The 21340-nt window shown below is 40.8% G+C and overlaps 1 protein-coding gene across 15 annotated transcripts in view; it reads right to left on the bottom strand.

Annotated features, from left to right (window-relative positions):
* Positions 1–1408: 1408 nt before the first annotated feature.
* Positions 1409–21340, bottom strand: part of rap1gapa (RAP1 GTPase activating protein a) — an 80220-nt gene continuing 60288 nt past the window's right edge. For 11 of the 15 annotated variants that reach the window (XM_054772327.1, XM_054772309.1, XM_054772354.1 and 8 more), the window contains 14 exons: positions 19029–19129; positions 18769–18898; positions 17664–17819; positions 16648–16719; positions 16489–16575; positions 16217–16357; positions 15319–15453; positions 13904–13981; positions 10736–10845; positions 10536–10655; positions 10318–10453; positions 9262–9373; positions 5665–5744; positions 1409–2772 (listed from right to left, as the gene is read on the bottom strand). In XM_054772327.1, the coding sequence (XP_054628302.1) occupies positions 2683–2772; positions 5665–5744; positions 9262–9373; positions 10318–10453; positions 10536–10655; positions 10736–10845; positions 13904–13981; positions 15319–15453; positions 16217–16357; positions 16489–16575; positions 16648–16719; positions 17664–17819; positions 18769–18898; positions 19029–19129 (1548 nt within the window). In that variant the 3' untranslated portion in view covers positions 1409–2682. Of the gene's footprint in view, positions 2773–4598; positions 4647–5664; positions 5745–9261; positions 9374–10317; positions 10454–10535; positions 10656–10735; positions 10846–13903; positions 13982–15318; positions 15454–16216; positions 16358–16488; positions 16576–16647; positions 16720–17663; positions 17820–18768; positions 18899–19028; positions 19130–21340 lie in introns of all 15 variants that reach the window. The other 4 variants (XM_054772336.1, XM_054772317.1, XM_054772345.1 and 1 more) reach the window with 4 other exon arrangements.

Genomic DNA, 21340 nt, shown 5'->3' with positions numbered 1-21340 from the left:
GACATGAAATCATCACTGCTAAGTGGTAGGGTAGGGATGGATGGGTTGATCGTGCTATGACACTTTGTTAATCTAGCCACAGTACTGAAGAGGAATTTGTGGGGTTTTTTTTTTGGTTTATTCAATTAAAGATGAGTAGTAAGATCTTCTGGCACTACATAGGGCCTTTCTATAATTTTTAAGGCTTGCTCTCCAGGCTGAATAATTTTGTTGTGAGTGGGTGGAACGCCATTTTGTCTCAAATATTTGTGTTTTATGTTTGAGCTCATGGGTATGGGAATTGTACCACGGGGCAGATTTGTTTGGGTTCCTCTTTTTTAGTTTTAACGAGGCGACAGAGTTGAGAGTTTCTCGTAGTTGGGAGGTTGTGCTGTCCAAGAGTTCATCAATCTGTGTTTGATTGATATTAGTATTGTTTATTAAGTTAAGTTAAGTTCAGTTATTAAGCACTGGTTGATAGTAACCAGATTGTAAGTATAGCATAACAATGCAAAAAGAAGAAACTGTTCTCAAACAGGCTGTTAATCAGCTCATCAAAGTTTAAGACCACAGCCTTAAAATCTGGCTTCCATGTCATTATTTTGAGACATGAACACCATCACGACCTTCTTACGGTAAAGACAAGTTGGATTTTTGTCTTTGACCTTGACAAGATTGCTTAACTGGAACTAGATGCAGTAAGGCAGTGATTTTACATTAATATTATTCTGGGAGAAAAAATGTCCAGTGGTAGACTCAAAAATAATTTACCTGCACATTTCCACATAGCCAGCAACAAATTGATGCCACTCGGTAACCGGGAGCTCCATCTTTAAGCCCATCTCTTGCAGATGCTGTCTTATGACAGAAAGCCTTTTTTTTCCCTTTGCCATCAGGCGATCATGGCAGTGTGAACCTCTGACGGAAAATGAGTTTTAAACTTTGGATGACTATCGTTTTAAATTTTTGATCAGCTAATGAACAGCCGAAGTTCAGTTTTCAATAAATTGCTGACTCGCTTATTATTTTTTCTCTCGCTGTAACTTTTTTGCATTTTGATGTTCTACTTAGAAGTACAATGTGGTTACAATTCACCTGCACAAAATGCAAATACTTATAATTCTCTCAAGTTTCGCCTCCTATTTTTCTGGACTTGACTAGCCACACAGTGTCTGCTGTAAAAAACGTGCCATGATTATGTTTCATTTGCATTGCTATGGCACAGTTACGTAACTGAGGAAACCACACTTTTTTGAGTTGCTCTAGTTTCACATACTATATGAGAGCAGATAAGAAATAATACATTGGTTGCTTGGCTTTCATCAAAACTGTGGAACATACACTATGGAGGGCAACAGATACTAAAACATGAGAAAATCATTAGCTTTCATTTAAAGATACATTGGCAACAATGGTGTTAAGTTACCAGAGCATTTATTTACAATAAAAACAACAACAGAACATTCATTTAATATTAAATGCTGCTTGATATTACCTGTTTTCTTCACTACACCCAGTTTGTGATAAGGCATCTGTAATGATCTGGATAAAATACAGATTTTCCCTTTTGCAGAATAGTTGGAATATATCTTTATGATTAGAAATATTGTCATTATGGTCAAAAAACCTTTGAAAATAGTATTCAGAGGTAAGCAACTGAAATGAATAAATTGTTGACTTGGCAATTTTTTGTAATCCTTTTGTCAAACCTGTTTTTAATCATGGCCGTTATACCATTATACACGGCAACAAAATATACGGTATATTTACATAATCAGTAGTTGAATTTGAAGCAATGTTTTCAACTGAAATGTTCAGTTTTATTGTTTCATCGTACATTTACTGCACTGAAAGAGTTGACCCCTGGAGAGTTTCACAATTAAAAACATAATTCACTCCCAAGAAACACAGTCCAATGCTGGACATTGCCATCATGGTGCAAATGAACATGTACGCCATTAAAGTCACTCCAAAAGGAATCAAATCAATAAATAAAAACATAGAAAGACAAGCAAAATAGCACATTAAATAGAAAGTGGTCTCACGGTAACAGTCAAGATAGACAAGCACAAAAATAAGTCAAAGGTGGAGGTTTCCCTACATAAACAGCACATATAAACAGCGATGAATAGGGTTGTGAATACATTAGTTTCACAACTGATTTACTTGGAATACTGTCTTCCCATTATTGGCTGGAGGAGCTTTGAGTCCATGAGATGAGGATGGTCAACAAAATATCCGTTTAAGGCCATTTCATTTGATTTGTGATACATTTATTATATATGCTATTACTGAAGAGATGAGAAGGAAAACGTAGAAACACTACTCAGAAAGTCAATCTCACCTTGGGTATTGTGCTGGAAAACAAAGTTGGCATTGTGTATGTGGAATAACCAGTAAAACTTTGCAACATCATTTTTACGAAGAGCTCAATGGCATCCTCTTAACCCTGTGTAGTCCACACACTCAATATGACAAACCTAACAACATTCTTTTACACATCAAACTATTGTGGTTGTGTAGGTACAACAATGTGAGTTTTAGGATGTCAGTAACAAACGTGTGAAGAGGAAAAGAATAGAGCGCAGGACATATCACTGTGCAAAAGCTGGGCCCTCTTGGTGCGTCATCCACTGGGTGTCTTGATGCACTGCGCTCCGGCCATCTTGGAGCAGCTGACTGGTGAGGCTATACCTGCGGCAACTACTGTTCTTCTTCTTCGTTCTCGGCATTGGTCATGGCGAACCCCTGCACCTGTCTCATCTCCCAAAGGGACTGTGACTTGTGGGAATGCTTTTGAAATGAGAGGGATCTCTGGTCAAAACACAGGAATAACAAGTACAGTGGAACCTCGGTTTTCTTACACCATTGTTTTCGTAGGATTCGGTTTTCAAAAAAAATTATTGCCACAAATATTTCTCGGGTTTCGTACACTGTATTACCGTCAAACAGTACGCCTCACAAACTAGTCAAGTGCACAAAAAAAGCATCCGTGTACTGGTGACTTAGTCTCTAGTAAGAATGGATAGCGGTTGTCCAATGAGGTTCATTTGGTCTATCATTCATTCATTCTAAACAGTTCTTTTTACAGACCAGACTAAGCTAGTTTTTCATACCTGACAGTTTCGACTGCTCACTTGCAGTCTTCATCAGAGTGGCTTGTGCCTTGTCAGCTGATTTATACAGATGTTGTAGCTGTCTTCCTGTCAGTGAAGGCAGGGCGACAGTGCCATCTGCTGTCCAACTTCTTCAGGACCACATCCCAGGTGTGGGAGAGTAAAAAGGCCCAATGTATATGTATGGTAGATCAAATGAACCTCATTGGACTGTTACGCACAAGTCATGGAAAACAATGTGTCAAGGAATTCCGAAACGTGGAACAACTGGAATTGAAAATGGTACGTTTCCAAAACCATCTCAGATTCAATCAACTTTGCCGGGACGAGGGAATCATTCCACCAAGCCGGGACCTAAAGAATCCCATCCCAACCCAAAATGCAAAGAATATTATGAAAGGAGCACGCCTCACTCTATTGAAGGAGTGAATACGATGCACAACAAATAAGGTAAAGGACATACCTGGACTTGAAATGAGCATGACCAATTTGTTAAAAAAATTCCCTTTGGAGGAAAACACGTTAATAACAGAACAACTATTATGGACGCACGAAAAAACATTAGAAGAAACAAAAATGAGACACGTAACGTAAGACATAACGAGACAAAGCTAATTGTACAAAGAAACCAAAATACTGTAATGTGGCAAAAGAAAAACAATGGATTGATGGGTGAAAAATGTGTCCAAGCGACCCCCATCCAATACAGAAGCAAGCACACTATCTTGTGTACTACCTCGCCAAACAAAATCCCGTATGAGTACATTCTAGACACAGAGCTAGCACGTCAGTCAATTAAAGAAAAACCATGAAAGAAAACAGAACTCAGAAACAAGAAAGAGAAAAGCCATACTGGCGCCAGCAAAGGTTAAAAGAATAACAATAATAGTGGCAGACAAAGAACCAACAGAAGAAAAGAAGAAGATGCTTAAAACATTACTCAAACCGCTACTCAATGAAAGGAAACGTACAGCCAGCTGATAGCAACTGCCAACATCACACCAGCGATATATGGCACTCCCAAAATATATTAAAAAATAACTATTGTGGACAGCATGGGCTCAGTGACTTATAATTGATCAAAAGCATTAGTAGATCACATCAAGCCCACACGCAGCAGCACTGTGAGAACACGAAACTACTGGCTCAAGAGCTCAAAACCATTAAAGTACATTCACTTCTATTCGCTAGTATTTAGTAAAGGTAAAAGTCATGTTAAATGTTCATTTATCCATATAATTCGTCTTATGGAATTATTTCACAAATTATTTCACGTTTTCTGCATGTAAAATGTTACTATTCCCCATATTTCTTATGGGAAAAATGATTCAGTTTTCATACGTTTCGATTTTCATCTAACCTTTTGGAACGGATTGACAAAAACCAAGGTTCCACTGTTGTGTTGAAAGACCTCAGTAGTATTACAGATAAAACATGTACAGGTACGAGCAATAATGGCATACACAGAGTATCTGCTCAATCTGCAAAGAGAAAAGACCTAACCTGGAGATGGAAATCCATGATACATACAGGTGGGCCGAGCTAACAGTTCTGCACATAGAGATTCACAATGAGCAATCAAAGCAGAGCCAAACATCAAACACAACAAGAGTGATATACATGCCACGGGTGTACTCTACAGTAGATATAGATCAGGGGTGTCCAAACCTTTTCTACCAAGGGCCACAAACTGAAAAATCAAACAATGTGGGGGCTACTTTGATATTTGTATATGTTTTTAAAAATATTTTTGTACAACAGTTCAACGTAGAGTATATTTACAGACAAAGCTTTGTGTTTTTTGTTAACAACGTTCTAGCCTTTTCTCTTTACATAGTGCCTTGAGAGCTATTTCCCCCATTTTTGCTGTTTTTGTTTGTTTAATTATATTTCTACCATGTGCCACAGCCCAATAAAAAAACAAGCCGTAGGCCGACAATGGCCCCCGGACCACACGTTGGACACCACTGGACTAAATAAAGAATGAGGAAAGGTGTTCTACTAAAAACTGCATTGATTTGTAATTGTTAAGCATACTACTACTACTACTACTACTACTACTACTACTACTACTACTACTACTACAACAACAACAACTCAGCTAATTAGCTCCAATGATGTCACACGTGCGTACCAGGGTCACTGCCAGCCTGGACTCAGCACACCTTCTCCTGGCTTGAGGGGGAAAATGGATCGTGAGGAAATGAATGAGGAGACTGCTGGGTACACAAATGTTCCTTCACCTCACGATTACAGCATTTAATTTACATGATGTCAATTTCCACGAGATTCCGCGTTAAACAGTAGATTCCGTTGTGGCAATCATGTCTTCTGTACCCGTCTGTTTTGTTATGCCATTTCTGGTTACCCTTCACAATATTTATTCTGTGATAGGTTTCTTTGTGGAGACACTGCCTTGTTCAAGACAGTAGAGCCACAGAGTGTTCAAACTAAGAAGTACAAAGCAGTAAAAACACGGGTCAAATGCTGGAATTTGGACACCCCTGACGTAGATAACCTGAGCAAAGCGGAGCTAATGCCCCAGAAGAATTAGACGGGGTTCACTCACCGATGAGGACTGACGATCGTTAGGTCGCTCCAATTTGATGCGAATGTCTGTTCCCTTCCCTCGCTCCGTTTTACTAGGACCTAAATGATGGATCAGCGGTTATATTTACTCCATAAAGAGACCAGCACTCATTTACTTAAATATGCATTGTTGGACTAATAATAGGCTGTAGTCAAGCACAAAACACTGATCATTTATTCATTAATTAACTTATGAAAAAACATGGTAGAGTGAGAGTGAGTGAGGGACAACTGTATTTACATCTGGACCGGATGCACAACTAAGAAGATTTTGAACTTTTTGTTTGAACCCACCCTGAAGTCCAAAGTCACATGTGGGACATGGAGAGTGACTGGGTACACGCCCCTGCCGTGACTGGATGGACGAACGACCACTGAACCCGAACCGCCATTCTCACTGCCAATGAGGGTGATGACTGTGGGGCGCTGCGGCAGCTGGTGAGAGGGAGGACGCACCAGTAGGTGTTGGAAGCTTGAGACGACATGGTGGCAGCACCGGAGGAGTCACAGGTTTGAGACGGCGTGGAGCAGGCAGCGGGGCATCGGAAACTGACATGGAGCGAGCACCAGAAGCGTTGGAAGCTGACGCGGCGCGGGCTCCGGGAGCGTCTGGAGATGACAAGGTGCGGATTCCGGGAGTGTCAGAAGCTTGGAGAACCATGGTGCAGGAGTGGGGGGTGAAACAACCTCCTTTTGGCGTTGCACAGGAGGAAGGCAGGACTGCACTTTGGACCGCCGTGGAGCCCTCGCTGGAGCCGACGGACACGTGCGTCTGTGTTATGGGCGGGCTGGTGTGTGAGTGGTGGCACCTGGGTACAACAACTCCATGGGAAAAAGATCAGGTCCCCACACCATTGTCTCCAACTCCATCCATCCATCCATTTTCTTCTGCTTATCCAGGTCCGGGTCGCAGGGCCAGCAGTCTCAGTCGGGAAGTCCAGACTACCAGGTCCCCGGCCACCTCTTCCAGTTCCACCAGGAGGACACGAAGACATTCCCAGGCCAGCTGTGAGACATAATCCCTCCAGCGTGTTCTAGGTCTGCTATGGGGCCTTCTCCCAGCTGGGCATGCCCGGAACACCTCACGAGGAAGACATCCGGGCGTCATCCGGACTAGATGCTCGAGCCACCTCAACTGGTTCATCTCAATGTGAAGGAGCGGCGGCTTTACTCTGTGGCCCTCCCGGATGACCGAGCTCCTCACCCTATCTCTTAACGTGAGTCCAGCCACCCTATGGATGAAGAGCTGCTTGTATTCGTAATCTTGTTCTTTCAGTCACGACCCAAGCTCATGACCATAGGTGAGGGTGGGAGCATAGATCGACCGGTAAATTGAAAGCTTTGCCTTCCGGCTCAGCTCTCTCTTCACCACCACGACCGTATTAATGCAGACGCTGTGCTGATCTGCCTGTCGACCTCACACGCCAACATTCCCTTACTTGCGAACAAGACCCTTGATACTTGAACTCCTCCACTTGGAGCAGGACCTCATTCCCAACCCGGAGTGTGCAATCCACCCTTTTCCGACTGAGAACCATGGCCTCAGATTTGGAGGTGCTGAGTCTCATCCGAGAACCTTCACACTCAGCTGCCTTTTCCAAGTCCAGAAAGCACATGTAGACCAGTTAGGCAAACTCCTCAGACGTAGACAGTGTGCACTCAGCCTCCATTGCTTTGAGGAACAGCATATTCCAAAACTCCTGCTCTGTGGTGTCACTTCTTGGCCGGTTCATTCTGTCACGGTTTGGTAAGCTGCACAAAGTGCAGGTAAGAAGTTTTTAATGGGTTCAGGCAGGAAAAAATGAACAGAAGGTGTTTATGCAAATGGAATAACAAAACCACTGAGAGGGAAAAGACAATAAAGGTCTCGAGGATAGACTCACGTGATTAACAAGGCTGCAAACCCAACATCACCCAAAGGATGTAGCATTGACAATGAACCACCGTCGGCCTACCGCCCACGCTCGGTCTAAGAAGCCATCTAATTACAAATGTGCAACACTGCCGTCAAGCCAAAGACTGAACCCAACACACCACCGGAAACAAAGGGCAAAATAAGAGCACAAAACTGAAAATAAAGCAACAAAACCAAAACAAGACTCCAACTGTCCTGTGGAGTGTGACACACCAATTTTATGAGAGCATAAGTATTGGAACATGTGACGTACAGGTGTGTATTGTTGCCCAGGTGTGCCATACTGCATTGATTATTCCATCAACCTGTGTAGACTGTATTTAGAGGTGAAAACAACACAAAAACCAGGCAGCTGTTGGTCGGTGAAAAACAAGCCATTGAATCTGAGAGAAGATGGAAAATAAATCACAATCATTGCACAAACATTGGTCATAGTCAGTACAACTATTTGGAATGTCCTGAAAAGAAATAAACCACTGGTGTACTAAGTAACAGATGTTGAATAGGTGACCAAGGAAAATATCATCAGATGATGACAGAAACATTGTGAGAGCTGTGAAGAAAGATCCTAAAACAACTGATGAGTCTCAAAACTTTATCAGTCCATAAAACATTTGCCTCGGAATTTTTGACACTCATCTCTGTACTTTTTGGCAAATTCCAGCCTGGCCTTCCTATTGTTGCTAATTAGTGGTTTGCATCTTCTGGTGTTGTTATTGTACTTTTGTTTATAAAATTTTCCATGAATAATGATAGTGATACCTTCACTCCTGTTGTTTCTTTATAGTTTTCACAACGTTTCTGTCATTAAGTGCTGCTGTTTTCTTTGGTCTACCTGTTTGACGTCTGTCACTTATCACACCGGTGGTTTCTTTCTTCTTCAGGACATTCCAAATGGTTGTATTGGCAGGGCGCAATGTTTGTGCAATGGCTTTGATTGATTATCAATCTTCTCTCAGATTCACAATTGTTTGTTTTTCACCCGTAGACAGCTCTATGGTTTTCATCTTGTTTTCACCTCTAAATGCAGGCTAGTCAGGCTAACCCTGTTTTTTTCTCAAAATAGACAAAGAAGGGACTCCCTGATTTTCCAGATTTGTTTAGCGCATGGATCCGGACTGTGAGAGAAAGGGACTCTTGACATTATGAAACTGTGAAGAACACAACATCTTCATTTGGTACGGATGTGACCAGATTCATGTGGATTCCAAGACACTGGGATGGAATCACTATGCAAATTCTTCCAGCATCAGCAACATCCCATATCAGACTATGATGACTCATTCACTGATAGATCAGTGATGGTCAGTGTGTTTGGGATGTGGTAGCCAGGGGTCTACCAATCTGAAACTGAGCATGGACATTTGTCAGTCGCAGTTCCAATACTTTTGCTCACATAAAAAATGGGAGGGTTCAAACAATATCTTCTAAGCTGTGCATCTGATCCAGATGTAAATACCTAGAAATAAAAGACGTAATTCATCTTTTGATGTCAAACCCATATGTTTTCAGTCTACATAAAAAATAAAGACATTGACCTCACTTTTCCCAAACAATCTGGAGGGCACTGTACAATATGTATACTCATTACACTGGGTAACATGGAATAGAATCCAAAATGCCAACATGCAAAGTAATTTTTCATAATAAGTGCAAGCTCACCTGGGGAGCTACCACGACTGTTGGTGCTGTTGCTGCTGATGCTGTCCTCCAGCCAAGTGCTATAGGTAAAGGAGTCGCGCTTGTGTGGCGTCCCCGCAGATGACAGACTCTCCTGAGAGATGACAAACGCAATCCAGCACTCATGTTTGACTGTCACAGAGCTGCCAACTCTCATGGAATCTGCGGGAGATGTTCAGAAATTGCCCTTCTTTCCCGACATCCCAACTGAAGTTAAAAATCTCCCGGATTGTGTAGGTATAAAATACTTGTGTGAATGTTAAGATCGCAATCGAAGCGGCTCTGTAGTTAGCATACAGCATCAATGGCTAGCTAGCTCAGCACCATTAGCAGGTGTGCCAACATCAGGCTGAGCAAATAATTAATTACTTAATTATTATGAGTATACATGAAACACAAGGCAATGGCTTCCAAGAAGATAAAAGTATAAGGATGACAATCAAGCTGAATGGCTATGTGTTTGGAAGTCAAGTAAGGGCAAATATTATGCATTCTGCACAGTTTGCAATGTGGATACTTCCATAAAGGGGGGGCATATGATACGTTCCGACACATCGGCAAGTACACCGCGAAAGCTACTCTTACAAAAATCAATTTTATCATCTTTTGAAATATGTAAACTGATTTGTCTAGTTTGTTTTCAAACTTGCTGTACAGCATTCTTCCATGTTTACAAAGCAGATATAAAATTTTATTCCAAAAGTCCCAATTAATAATAACCGTGCATTACAATTATATATTATTATTATTTAAAAATGTTAAGACTCAGAAATTAAAATGATTGTAGCTAAAATTGAAACTCCATATTACAGTATTTCAGTGTAAAAAAAAAAAGTTTAAAGTTTAAAACCTTGCTGTTAATAAACCCACTTGCAATAAAAGATTTGTGCACAAAATGGGCTTCAGGGGTGGGGCACAAGAGGCTTTGCCCCGGACCCTACTCGAAATGCTCGCTTCGGAAAAAATCTACTGGATTGCAAACGCTAAATGTTGGCAGCTCTGCTGTCAGGTACTGTGCATGAGGAACACACCACTTACCATGCCTGTGTCATAGTCCTCCGCCGCCTCATTTTCATTCTCCTCAACAACGCTGGCGAAGCTGCTGGCGTTGGAGGAGGAGCGAGAGAGGTCGTGACCTTCAGGGATCGATGGAGCCCTGCCATAGAGATAAGAACTACACACTGGGTTAAACCAGCCCACCCAAACTAAACAGAGGTCCTCATATCATAACTAGTCATGTGGTGACCTTTACACACCTGTTCTTTGCAGTGGTGAGCGCCTCGGGAGAGCTCTGATTGGACGAGTTGTCCGACTTCTGGTCTTGGGAGACATGGCCGCTGTCAGGGGTCTTTTGTGTGTTGGGAGAGTTCTCTCTGCTGATACACCAAACACACAAAGTATTTGTATAAACTACAAGGACAAAAGCGCTAATATTTGTTAATACAACAAATGGCACCTTTTCTCCTGCACTTCCTGGATGTTTTCAATTCCGATGGCACTGCTTCGCCTTGAGCTGAAAGGACCAGACTTTTTCCTGGTGGGGCTTTTCCCTGGAATAATCAAAGACTGCCGGGAAGAGAGGGAAATCACAGTTAGGCTTACAATACTTATTATTCATAAATATGCATTAGACTAACTTAGATAAGATATAAAAGATATATCTATTACTGAGGGGAGTCTTTAGAGATGTTGAATTATACATCCATACAATATGAAATTCAATACATGAGCTGAATAAAAAAAACTCCCCTTAAAAATATGGTAATGCTCAAAACTGAGCATTATTATCTTTGTAATGAAATAATTTTTCCTACAGGTCTTGTATTGGATCTCTTCGAATATAGGCACACATAATGTTGCGGCCTGTGAGTGTGTCACTTAGAATTGTTGGGCTGTATGTAGTGTTAGATTTCACTCTTCGAATTGGTAATATGATGGAGTAAAAAGGTAAAAGTATGCACTCAGGAGCTGAGTGTCTTTCAGCTAGACCAGAGCACACTGACGCTGGAGATGAAAGCTGTATTTAAAGGCTCCACGGCCCAACACCAAACGTGCTTTCTCAGCTATCGCTTTAGTTCCCCAACTTCAGCTTTAAAGTACAAATTTGAAAAGCTCCTATTCAATATGGCTCAAGAGCAAGAGGGGGATTTCTTTTGAATAGTTTCTCCATTAAATTGTCATTCAATTGCAACCGCAACCACAATTGTCAATCATTTTAAACAAATGAGAGGAAACATAAAGTAGGTAAAATACAAAAAAGTGTCTAAAGCTGTATAATGCTAATTTACTACAGTGACAAAGACACTAACAACAGAAGTAGCATTTTTTTTTATACTTTTAAGTGTGAGTGAGGTGCTTTGTTTTAACTACAGTATATGAATGTTTGTGGTTTTAGTATTTTAGTAGTTGATATGAACATTTTACATGCATAAATATACATTTGAACAATTAAAGTTATAAAATGTCAAAGAAATATTATAGATACAGTCGTCCCTCGCCACTTTGTGGTTTCGCATTTCATGGCTTCACTCCATCCCGTTTTTTCCAAAATATATTATTTAATAAATCATGCTGTTTTGTGGTTAAATACAGCCTGGTATTAGTTAAAAAATGCATAATGAAGCAAATGTTACATATTTTTGCCTAAATTAAGCATTTTCAAGCATAAAAATGGCTACATAAACAAAAATACAAATAAAAGGCATTCAGAAGGCACATTCAAAGACGCTGCGAATGATATGTAGTATTCTACACTGGTCACTAGGTGTCAGTAATGTTACTGACACACAAACACCAGACTTGATCGCCAGAACAACAGGCTTTTATTGCAGGTTTGAATTATCTCACAACTGGCACAAATATCCCTAAGAAAATTGCCTAATAAAAACACGGCCTACTGTTGCGGCCATAACCCACACCAAGGTAAACCTCAACTCTGAACCCTGACGTCACTTCCTGTCTGCCCGCCACTCAGCTCCACCACAGGAACACATTTATAGCAACACACACACGCACGAGTCTTATTTATGGTTTGTGGTGTCACTAGTAACACGCACCAGGCTTGATCGGAAACGACAGACTTTTATTATTTTAACAATATTTATCAACAACATAATAACGATAATAGTCATCATCATCACAATAATAACACAGGCTGCTGTTGTGGCCGTACTCCAGCTAAAACTCTGAATCCCCAACGTCACTTCCTGTCCACACATCCGCAAGACATTTATTGAAACACACATGAGCACAAGTCTTATTTATGTCTTAAATGGCGTATTTACTATTATTATGTCTACTATATTGAGTAATATGAGTGTAAAGATGATTATAGGGCTGTTAGTTCATGTCTAGAAGCCTCTAATAATGTTACAAACTGTATTTAGAAGGTCGTAAACAGGTTTTCTATGCTCTAACTCCAAAAATTGCAATTTATAAATAAAGACTCCTCCTTAGTGGAAATTCACTTATCACGATTGGGTCTGCAAACAATTAACCGCGATAAACAAAGGATTACTGTATTTTTATTTTTGATTGTATATATGATACATTTGAACAACGTGGATCCTCAACCATACAGGTCATTCAAGGCTTCTTCATCACTGTCAAGCCACACCTCTCTATTACGACGACAGACAAAAGCATAGTGGAGTGTTCCCACATAGTCACACAGAGGGCGACGCTCTTTTATAACCTGAACACATCAACAGCAGTGTAATTCCAACACCATATGCATCTCTCCAACTCACAAACACATCTCTAGTTTCCCTCGGAACAACACTTCCTCATTGTCACTATACGACCGCAAGATGCATTTATGAACACTCCAAAAATCACAATAATCTCTTTATTATGTCTGTATGTGTGGACTAAATAAACAGAAAGGAAAGGAAAACAATAAGTGGATATTCTTATCCCTCACTAACGTAACTCTTACTGCGGAAGTACAATTTGATGCTTTTAAGTATGCCTGGAAAACCCAGAAAATCCAACTAAACTCAAAACAAGCGAATCCTATTTAGATCACTTGGTGTCATTAAATGCAACACTTCATGGCTTGTAATTATCTGGTTGAAGTGTGATTCACATGTTGTGCTACTATTAAAGAGACTCGTATTAGGCAAATAGGTTTTCAGACGTTTGGTATCTTTTAGCTTGAGTTAAATTTTCAGTCATTTGGGGATGTTAATACATATAAATATATATATAATTGTGTGCAATCATTTATATTTTTGTTCATTTATCTTATTTTTTAAAAAATACCGTAAAAATGGGCATATTCCACACATAATTGCAAATGCTGATTAATCATGATTAATTAATTTGAAAACGGATTAATTTGGTTACAATTTGTAATCATTTGACAGCCCTAATATATATAATATACTGCATAACCACTATATTATTTTAGAATATATTTGACCTGCATTTGCAAATAACTCTTAATGTAAACATCCTATAATAAAATGTTCGTTTAATACTGCATCATCTCTACAAAATACAAAAATGATAAAGGGCGATACAATGAGAAGGACTTGACCATGGTGCAGTAGAGCCATGCAGACAAACAACATCAAACAGAATAACAAGAGTTGGTAGAGAATAGTTAGAATTAAACATGAACCTCTTCTACTGTTCCTATTCCTATGGCACTGCCTCGACGTCCATATTTACTGGGACTTTTGCCTGGGACAAGCAATGACTGAGCCACGCAGGGAGAGAAAGAAGGGGGGGGAGAGAGAGAGAGGGAGACATGATGATGACAGTCGACAAGGAGGATAAAAGGGGGGTTGAGAAAACATGAGATAAATACAAATATATGAGATTCCATGCAAGTTGTGTTGTCAAACAAAATTCAAAGCGTGCATCAGGTTGGCTCCAAGTGGTGCAACACAGGCAGCTGAATGGGAGAAAGAAATGGTGAGCCAGATAAGTGAGCCTGTGAGGATAAGAAGATGCAAAACAGATATAAAAAAAAATACTACAAGAGAAGACACATAGTGGCAGTTATACGTTCAGGGTTATAAGTTAGAGGTATTGCAGCTTGGCAATCTGGAAGTGTTATGCAGGACAGCAAAGTGGCGTACCTCTTTTTAAATATATGCGTTTTTGAAAAATGACTTTGATGGAAGGATAAAAAGTATGGCTCCAATTGGTCTTTCTTAATTCACTATATGGACAAAAGCTCTGGTACACACCTCCTAATAAGAAAATAATGAATCCGCCAGCCATTAGGCTAGACCCTGTAGTTTCCCTTGATTTGGAATTTCCCCCATCCTTACCGTTCAAGACCAATACAGTATACGCTTCCTATTGATCGGAACAGTTTGGGGAAGGCCCTTTTCTGTTTTTTCTGTTCTGTTTCTGATTAAATACATGACATAATGTCACACTTTCAAGTGACATAAGCCAAAAAATGTCACCCGTACACAAACAGAATAGAGAGTTTCACTAAAGGTCAGTTTTTAACCTTGCGTGCCAAAATGGTTTTTGAACATATCCTTGTCCGTGTGTAAAAATCCTTGATTCTGGTAGATGAGAAGAAGAGTGGGGACTGTAATAGCTGAAAAGGCTCCATATTTTCTTTCATTTTCAGTTCCTTGTAAGTGTATTGGGCAGGTGTCCCATTCTTTTGTCCATATCCAGTAGTACAGTATGCACATCCTGATTTTCACTTGATAATATGACAACACATAAAACAAACATATACACATACATTTAGCCTGCATTCATCGGTAAGTACCGTAAGTGAGAACTTGTGCAAAGTGTAACAAAACTCTCAGGACCTCCTTTATGGCAGTGCTTCATGGCTCTGAAAGTTTTTGTTTCTGTGAGTGTCAAGTCACTCCGGCTTGTGATGTGCAACCCTCGCAAGACCCAGGCACACGGCTTCAAGGAAAAGCAAATGTATCACTCTTCTCTGTGAGACATTAGTGCAGCAAGCAAGTGAGGAGGGAAGGCATAAGCTTTAGTAGTTTTATGGGTGCAACAAGGGCCAAGGCGCGTCTCCCCAAAGACCAGGAGTGGGTCTGTACTTACTATCCCTGGGAATTTGGGGCTCTCTGCACGTGTGCTGTGGTTAAAGTTGCTGCTGAGGCTAGTGGACACTGTGTGCGGTTTCTTGAAAGTAAGACCCACGGCATCCATAGACTGGCTCCTGCTGCGTATCACCCGCTACAGAGAGAGACGAGGAGGAGGAGATACATTCAGATGGCGATGACCCTTAAGGTCCCTCCGCATCGCTGCTAGACGAGGGGAGCCTCGGGGCTGACCCTGAACACTACCAGCAGAAAGCACTGGCCTGGTGTTAATCCTGACAGACAAGGAAGCAACAGCTATGCTTAAGTGCCCGGAGGTGGCACACATGACTCATTACATTTAGTACGGTTGTAAAGGTAGCAAGGGAAAGTGGCGCTCTGGCCACATTTCCATAAACACTGCCAGCAGAAAAAACCCCAGCACACCTATTTGCGGGCACAGAGTGGAGAAGCAGGCGTATCTGAGGGTGAAAATTGAGACGCATGTGGCGAGCACAGCAGCACGGAGCAGCTCCAAAGCAGGTGAGCAAAAAGGAGGGAAGCAGAGAGTGGCGTGCTGCAGCCGAACAGACCTTACAGCTGAAGTCCTTATAGTGACAACAACACCTTTATAAGCCACAGAGGGAAGCCAAATGCCAGTTTCAAATGTCCTGTATAAAATACAGTATTGGCTACTTAAAGGGAATAGTTGAACACTCTAGGAATGATGCTTGTTGCTTTCATTCAATTGGAAAAAGTATACAACAGTATACTTTTATTTATATACGGTACAATAAAGCACATTTCCAAGAAAGTCAAACTATTCCTTTTCTTGTTGTCAGCAACAGAGGCAGACCACTATAAAGGAAGTGAGCATGTACGTTGGAAGCCTTTGCCTCTGCTGCTGCCTTGCCAGTTACCTTAAAGGACTCAAAGAAGCCCCCTCCTCCTCCACTGCCGTTCTCCAGCTTGTCCTCATCTCCGCCAACACCCATCATGGCCTGGCTGTTCACATGGAGCTCCTCGTACAGTGTTTCTAACAAGGCCGACCGCGTTCGCTCCTAACTCACACACACACACACACACACACACACACACACACACACACACACACACAGAAAGGACACTGTCATTTTCTCTGAATAAGGAATGATTAAACGATCATTTTGTTTTTATTCTTTCACAGACCCACCTCTAATTTGGCAAACTTTTCAGCTTTATAACAGGAATATTCTGCATTGATGAGCTTAGTGAAAAGGAATTCATGGAATTCACGACCCTGGAATGAAAATGTTGATCATACAAAAAGTGGAATCCAACAGTCTGATCTACAGGTTGTCGTCGCTCTTACTTTTTTAAAGACAGCTGGATTAGGAAGGGCGGGGCCGAAGAAAGGTACGTCATCCCGTGCTGTCACTGACACCTGGGAGTGCACAGAGAGATGAGGCTTAAAGAGCATTTATTAATGCCAGAGGTGTCTAAACTTTTTCCATGAATGGCCGCATACAGAAAAACTGGAGGGTGTGGAGCCCTTATGCACGCCTGCCAACATTTTCATTTCAAAATAAGGGGAATATTCCGCAAAATTTGTGAAAGTAAGGGAAATTCTTGTTGATGTTGTTATGCTGTGATGCAGACTGGATGCTGTTCTGCTCTGGCAGAACCGGAGAGGATTTTTTCCCCATAAAAGTTAAAATATGGGAAAAATACAGGAAAGAAGGAAAAAATCCGGTAGTTCCCCGGTGGCAGTGTGAGGGTTGGCAGTTATGCACTATGATATTCTTCAATTTTAATTAATTAAACATGCTAATATCAGTCCAGTGTGGGTCAAGGTTCCGCAGGTTCTTCATACCGACCGCTGTCAGGCTCTACAACACCTCCACCACCTTAACCATGTTGTAGTCACTATGTATTCTTTACACTGTATTCTTTACTTGCGTATCTTACTTGCTGCTGTAACAAGTAAATTTCCCTGCTGTAGGATAAATAAAGTACAAATACAATACAAAAATACAATACAAATACAAAGATGTGCTAAGGTCTTACATAAATTTAACAAAGAACCAGCCTACATCTCAGCTTGAAATTGTTTCTTCATTTATTACATTGTTATTTGGCACTATTACGTAGTACTATCCTGGTGAAAATTGTTCACATGACGAGACGTACAAACTCATCAAAGTCCATATACTGTACTGTAAAACCCACTGGTAGCTAGCCATTTTGGTTTGTAGGTGCCAGTTTTTTTTGTTTTCTGTGTAATATTCTTATGTGGACAGAGTTTAATTTTGTCTGTAGAATATGTCGCGGGCCAATAAAAAATTTGGACACCTATGATCTGTGCTGTAGCTCAGAAAGGCTGTTTACCTTGTAGAGAACATTGTCAGAACAAGGGTCGACCACTTGGACCACAACGTAGGCATGGAGGAAGTTGGAGGCGATCATATCTGGCACAAAGGGAGTATTTTCTTCTTGGAACACAATGGCCACAATGTCATTCCCGATGTGCCTCTTTCTCTGCAACTACATTACAAGAGATACACAGGAAAGGATATCACTGAATGTGATTGATGTCGTATGAAACGTTTATGCACGTTATTCAAACGTTTGGCGTTTCTCGCTGTTTCAGAGTAAGACATTTCGCCAAATTTCATTTCACATGGGGATTGTTCCTTGTTCGTGCAAAAAAGTTTGCCCGGGACAGCCCGTTTGCTGAAGCAATCTGTGATTTCACCATGGAAATGATGACCAGCCCTTTACCATCATTGTCAGCTAGTAAACCCTTTGGAGTCGCGGTTTGTACTTCTGATCCACCGCAATTTATTTCAATGTTTTGTTAATAAGTAGCGATGTCATGATATTTGGTTAGGACAAATCTACAAGCACAGTTTGTCAAATCCAACTTTGTTTGAGACGTTCTAACCTCCAGGTACTACAGTTAAATCTAAATTCAAAAATCTAAATTAAAAAAAATCTAGATAAAAAGTTATCTGTCTTGATAAGCAGGAAGTTGTCAGTATCGGTGTCGGCTTGGACAAAAACATTGTGCGTCCCTATAGATTACTTTTTGCAATCATTGTCCCAGTCTCACAGCGGAGACAGGTCATGAAACACCAGTAGGGAGTGCTGCTTCCCCTGAGAAACAAGCACTGACATGTATTTCTGCCACATACACACTTTACTTCATCTGTTTGTGCAAAGCATCACAGTTGGTGCATAAGCATGAGATGATTAATGTTTGTGTAAATTCATGAAACAGAGAGGGGGGTGGGTGCGGGGCTCTTTGTGTGCTTTAAAACACAAAGAATAAGCACTGCTGCAAACATTACATTTCTGATGGAGGATGTGTGTGTGTGTGTTGTTGGCAGACATACAGCTGTAGTTTGACACAATAGAAAGGTAGGTGCAAAACACTGCACAGTGTAATGACACAGCCGCCATACAAATGTGTGCCTGTATAGTGTTACAGTACCTGCTGAGTGTCCCCCTCGGTGTAAGGCAGCTTTGTGGACACATGGAACATGACCTCTTTGTTGCGGTAGTTGCAGAAGACAGATTCTGTGCCAGTCTGACCGTGAGTCACATCCAAGCCTCCACGGAAACTAGCGCACACACAACACACAAGCATGGTTCTCATCTGCCATCACTGTAGCATCACTCTTGCTAGTAAGCATATAACACAGCATGGCAATACAGTGTGTAATTAGTGTCAAATCAATATTGCATCTTTACCCTTTAAAGTTGTGGAGCTCAATTTTCTCTCCAAGGAACTCAAGGAATTCTACAAAGGCAGGACTCTCTTGGCTGTTGCCAAATAACTCTTCCTCTGAAGTCTGCAACACGGAAACGTGAGATAATGTCTATTTAATGTCTGCACATACACTGTAAGCAAATTAGCTTGCTTTTTGAGATGTCTATAGTGGCTTCCATTATTCAACAGTCAGTCGTATAACTTTTAGAAAAACGTTTATCAACCCTCAAAGTGAAAACCTCAGTGTGTTTCTCTTAATTTTCAAAGGTACAATTCAATGTGCGTAACCATATGATGAACTTTATGGGAATTGTGTGGGAATTTACAGGTATTAACTGCAATAAACTAAAATTTAGAACATTTCTGATTAGTCAACCTGATTAAAGTACTAGTCACAAATAGATTAAAGTAAAAAATACCGTAATATCTTGTGTATAAGCCTCCAATTTTTTTTCTCAAGCTTTAAACCATGCGGCTTATACAGTGGTCGCATTCCGCTTTTACAACATCTGGTGTGCTTCGAAGCACCCATTTTGCGCTTTCTGCGCGCCCTCATCATTAGTGATGTGCTGTGCCACTTATTTAGTTCCAGATCCGATTCTGAGCAAAATTCAGGCTGGCATTGGCAATACCGTTCAGATAGCATAGCTCATAAAATAAAGAATATGAGACATCAGAGTAATTTATTTACTTACTTTAAACAACTGCCTATCATTTAGATAAGGTCTCAATAATTTTGTTACTTTGAACTGTGTTCCTGTTAGTGACATACCTTACCTCAATCAAAGTATCGATATTTTGATTTTAGAATCAATTTTAGAGCCTCAAGATCTGGTATCTGAGGTATCGCTATTTCAGTATCAACAAGCATGTCACTATTCATCATGGAGAATGAGAAGAGAGGTGCATGTGATGCGGCTTTCAGGTTGAAGGGGATCGATCTAGCGACTTTTGCTCGAGGCTGCCAGTGAATCTTGGCAGCGTGGAGCGGTGTTTGGAGGTTCACTGTCACTGTTCACTGGGTTTGGGGGGGCTGGACTGCTGCATGCTGGGGAGGACAGCAGGGGATCGGGGGCTGATTGGCCTCGGGGCGGAGGTGATGCTGGGAGCAACAATGAAAGAGGCAGAGAGACTGGCCGCGTGTGTGCTGAGGGAACTGAGCGTGTGGCTGTTCGGTTCCAAAGAGGATGACTTTAGTAGTTTTAGTTCCCAGGAGAACGACGAGGACAGCTATGAATTACTTTTTTTGAATGACTTTGAATTCTTTGACTTTGAATCCTGGTAGGCTACTGTTTAATCAGCTGTGTTACGCACACTGTTTGGAAAAAAGCATTTATTTAATTAAAAGTTTCAAAAATCTTTCTCTGTAACATCTTTCTGTGTCCTAAATATCCCATGTTACGATGTCCCTTTAAATTTAGTGGGTGCGGCTTATATACCAGTGCACTCTATAGTCTGGAAATTACAGTAATATCATGACTAGGGATGTCCGATATTGGCTTTTCTGTTGATAACCGAGATGCCGATATTGTCCAACTCTCAATTTCCGATTCCGATATCAATCGATACAGATACCGACATGTGTAACATCACATATCTTTTTCTTGAGTAAAAGTAGAATTTGTGTTTCTTGTGCCTTGATTTATGTTATTTTTGGAACGTTCAAGGGGTATCGTTTCAAATACACACACACACACATATATACATACATATACATGCGATTTGATGTGGCGTCTACGTACTGTATATGGTTTTCACAACAGCACTTCCTGTTTCCCAGCGTGCTTTGCTGTGCTGTTGTTGTAAATGGCTGCTAAGTTACATGGTTAGAGGCCACATAGTTGGTGATTATTCAGCATTATTCTTTGGTGGTGTCTTGTCTGTTGTTATCTACCTATTACGTTGCTGTGTGATGTTTTTTTGGCTCTTTCTTTAAAGACACTGTGAGAAAGAATGGTATGTGGAATGGTAACCCCCCCTGTGATTTCTACGGAGCTAGTAAGTTCATTGTGAGCTCTGTTGTTGCTCTGCTTGCTAAATAAATAGTTACTTCTTCCTCACAGGCTTGTGAGTGGCACAGTATTAACTACATTCAAGATTCAAGATTCAAGAGATTCAAGAGTTTTATTGTTATATGCACAGTAAAACTGGTGGTTCTGCTATGTAATGAAATTCTTTTTCTGTTCATTCTCCCAAAAAAATGATGCAACAATATTGCAATTCTGCGACGTTGGCGCTAAAAGCTCTATATCGTGTTATCGTCTTTCATTGTAGGAAAAAAACGACACCAATA

The sequence above is a fragment of the Dunckerocampus dactyliophorus genome, chromosome 1 (genome assembly GCF_027744805.1).
Source record: "Dunckerocampus dactyliophorus isolate RoL2022-P2 chromosome 1, RoL_Ddac_1.1, whole genome shotgun sequence".
NCBI classification, from domain to species: Eukaryota; Metazoa; Chordata; class Actinopteri; order Syngnathiformes; family Syngnathidae; genus Dunckerocampus; species Dunckerocampus dactyliophorus.
The sequence above is the reverse complement of the archived record's forward strand: the minus strand, read 5'-3'. Positions and strand labels throughout refer to the sequence as shown.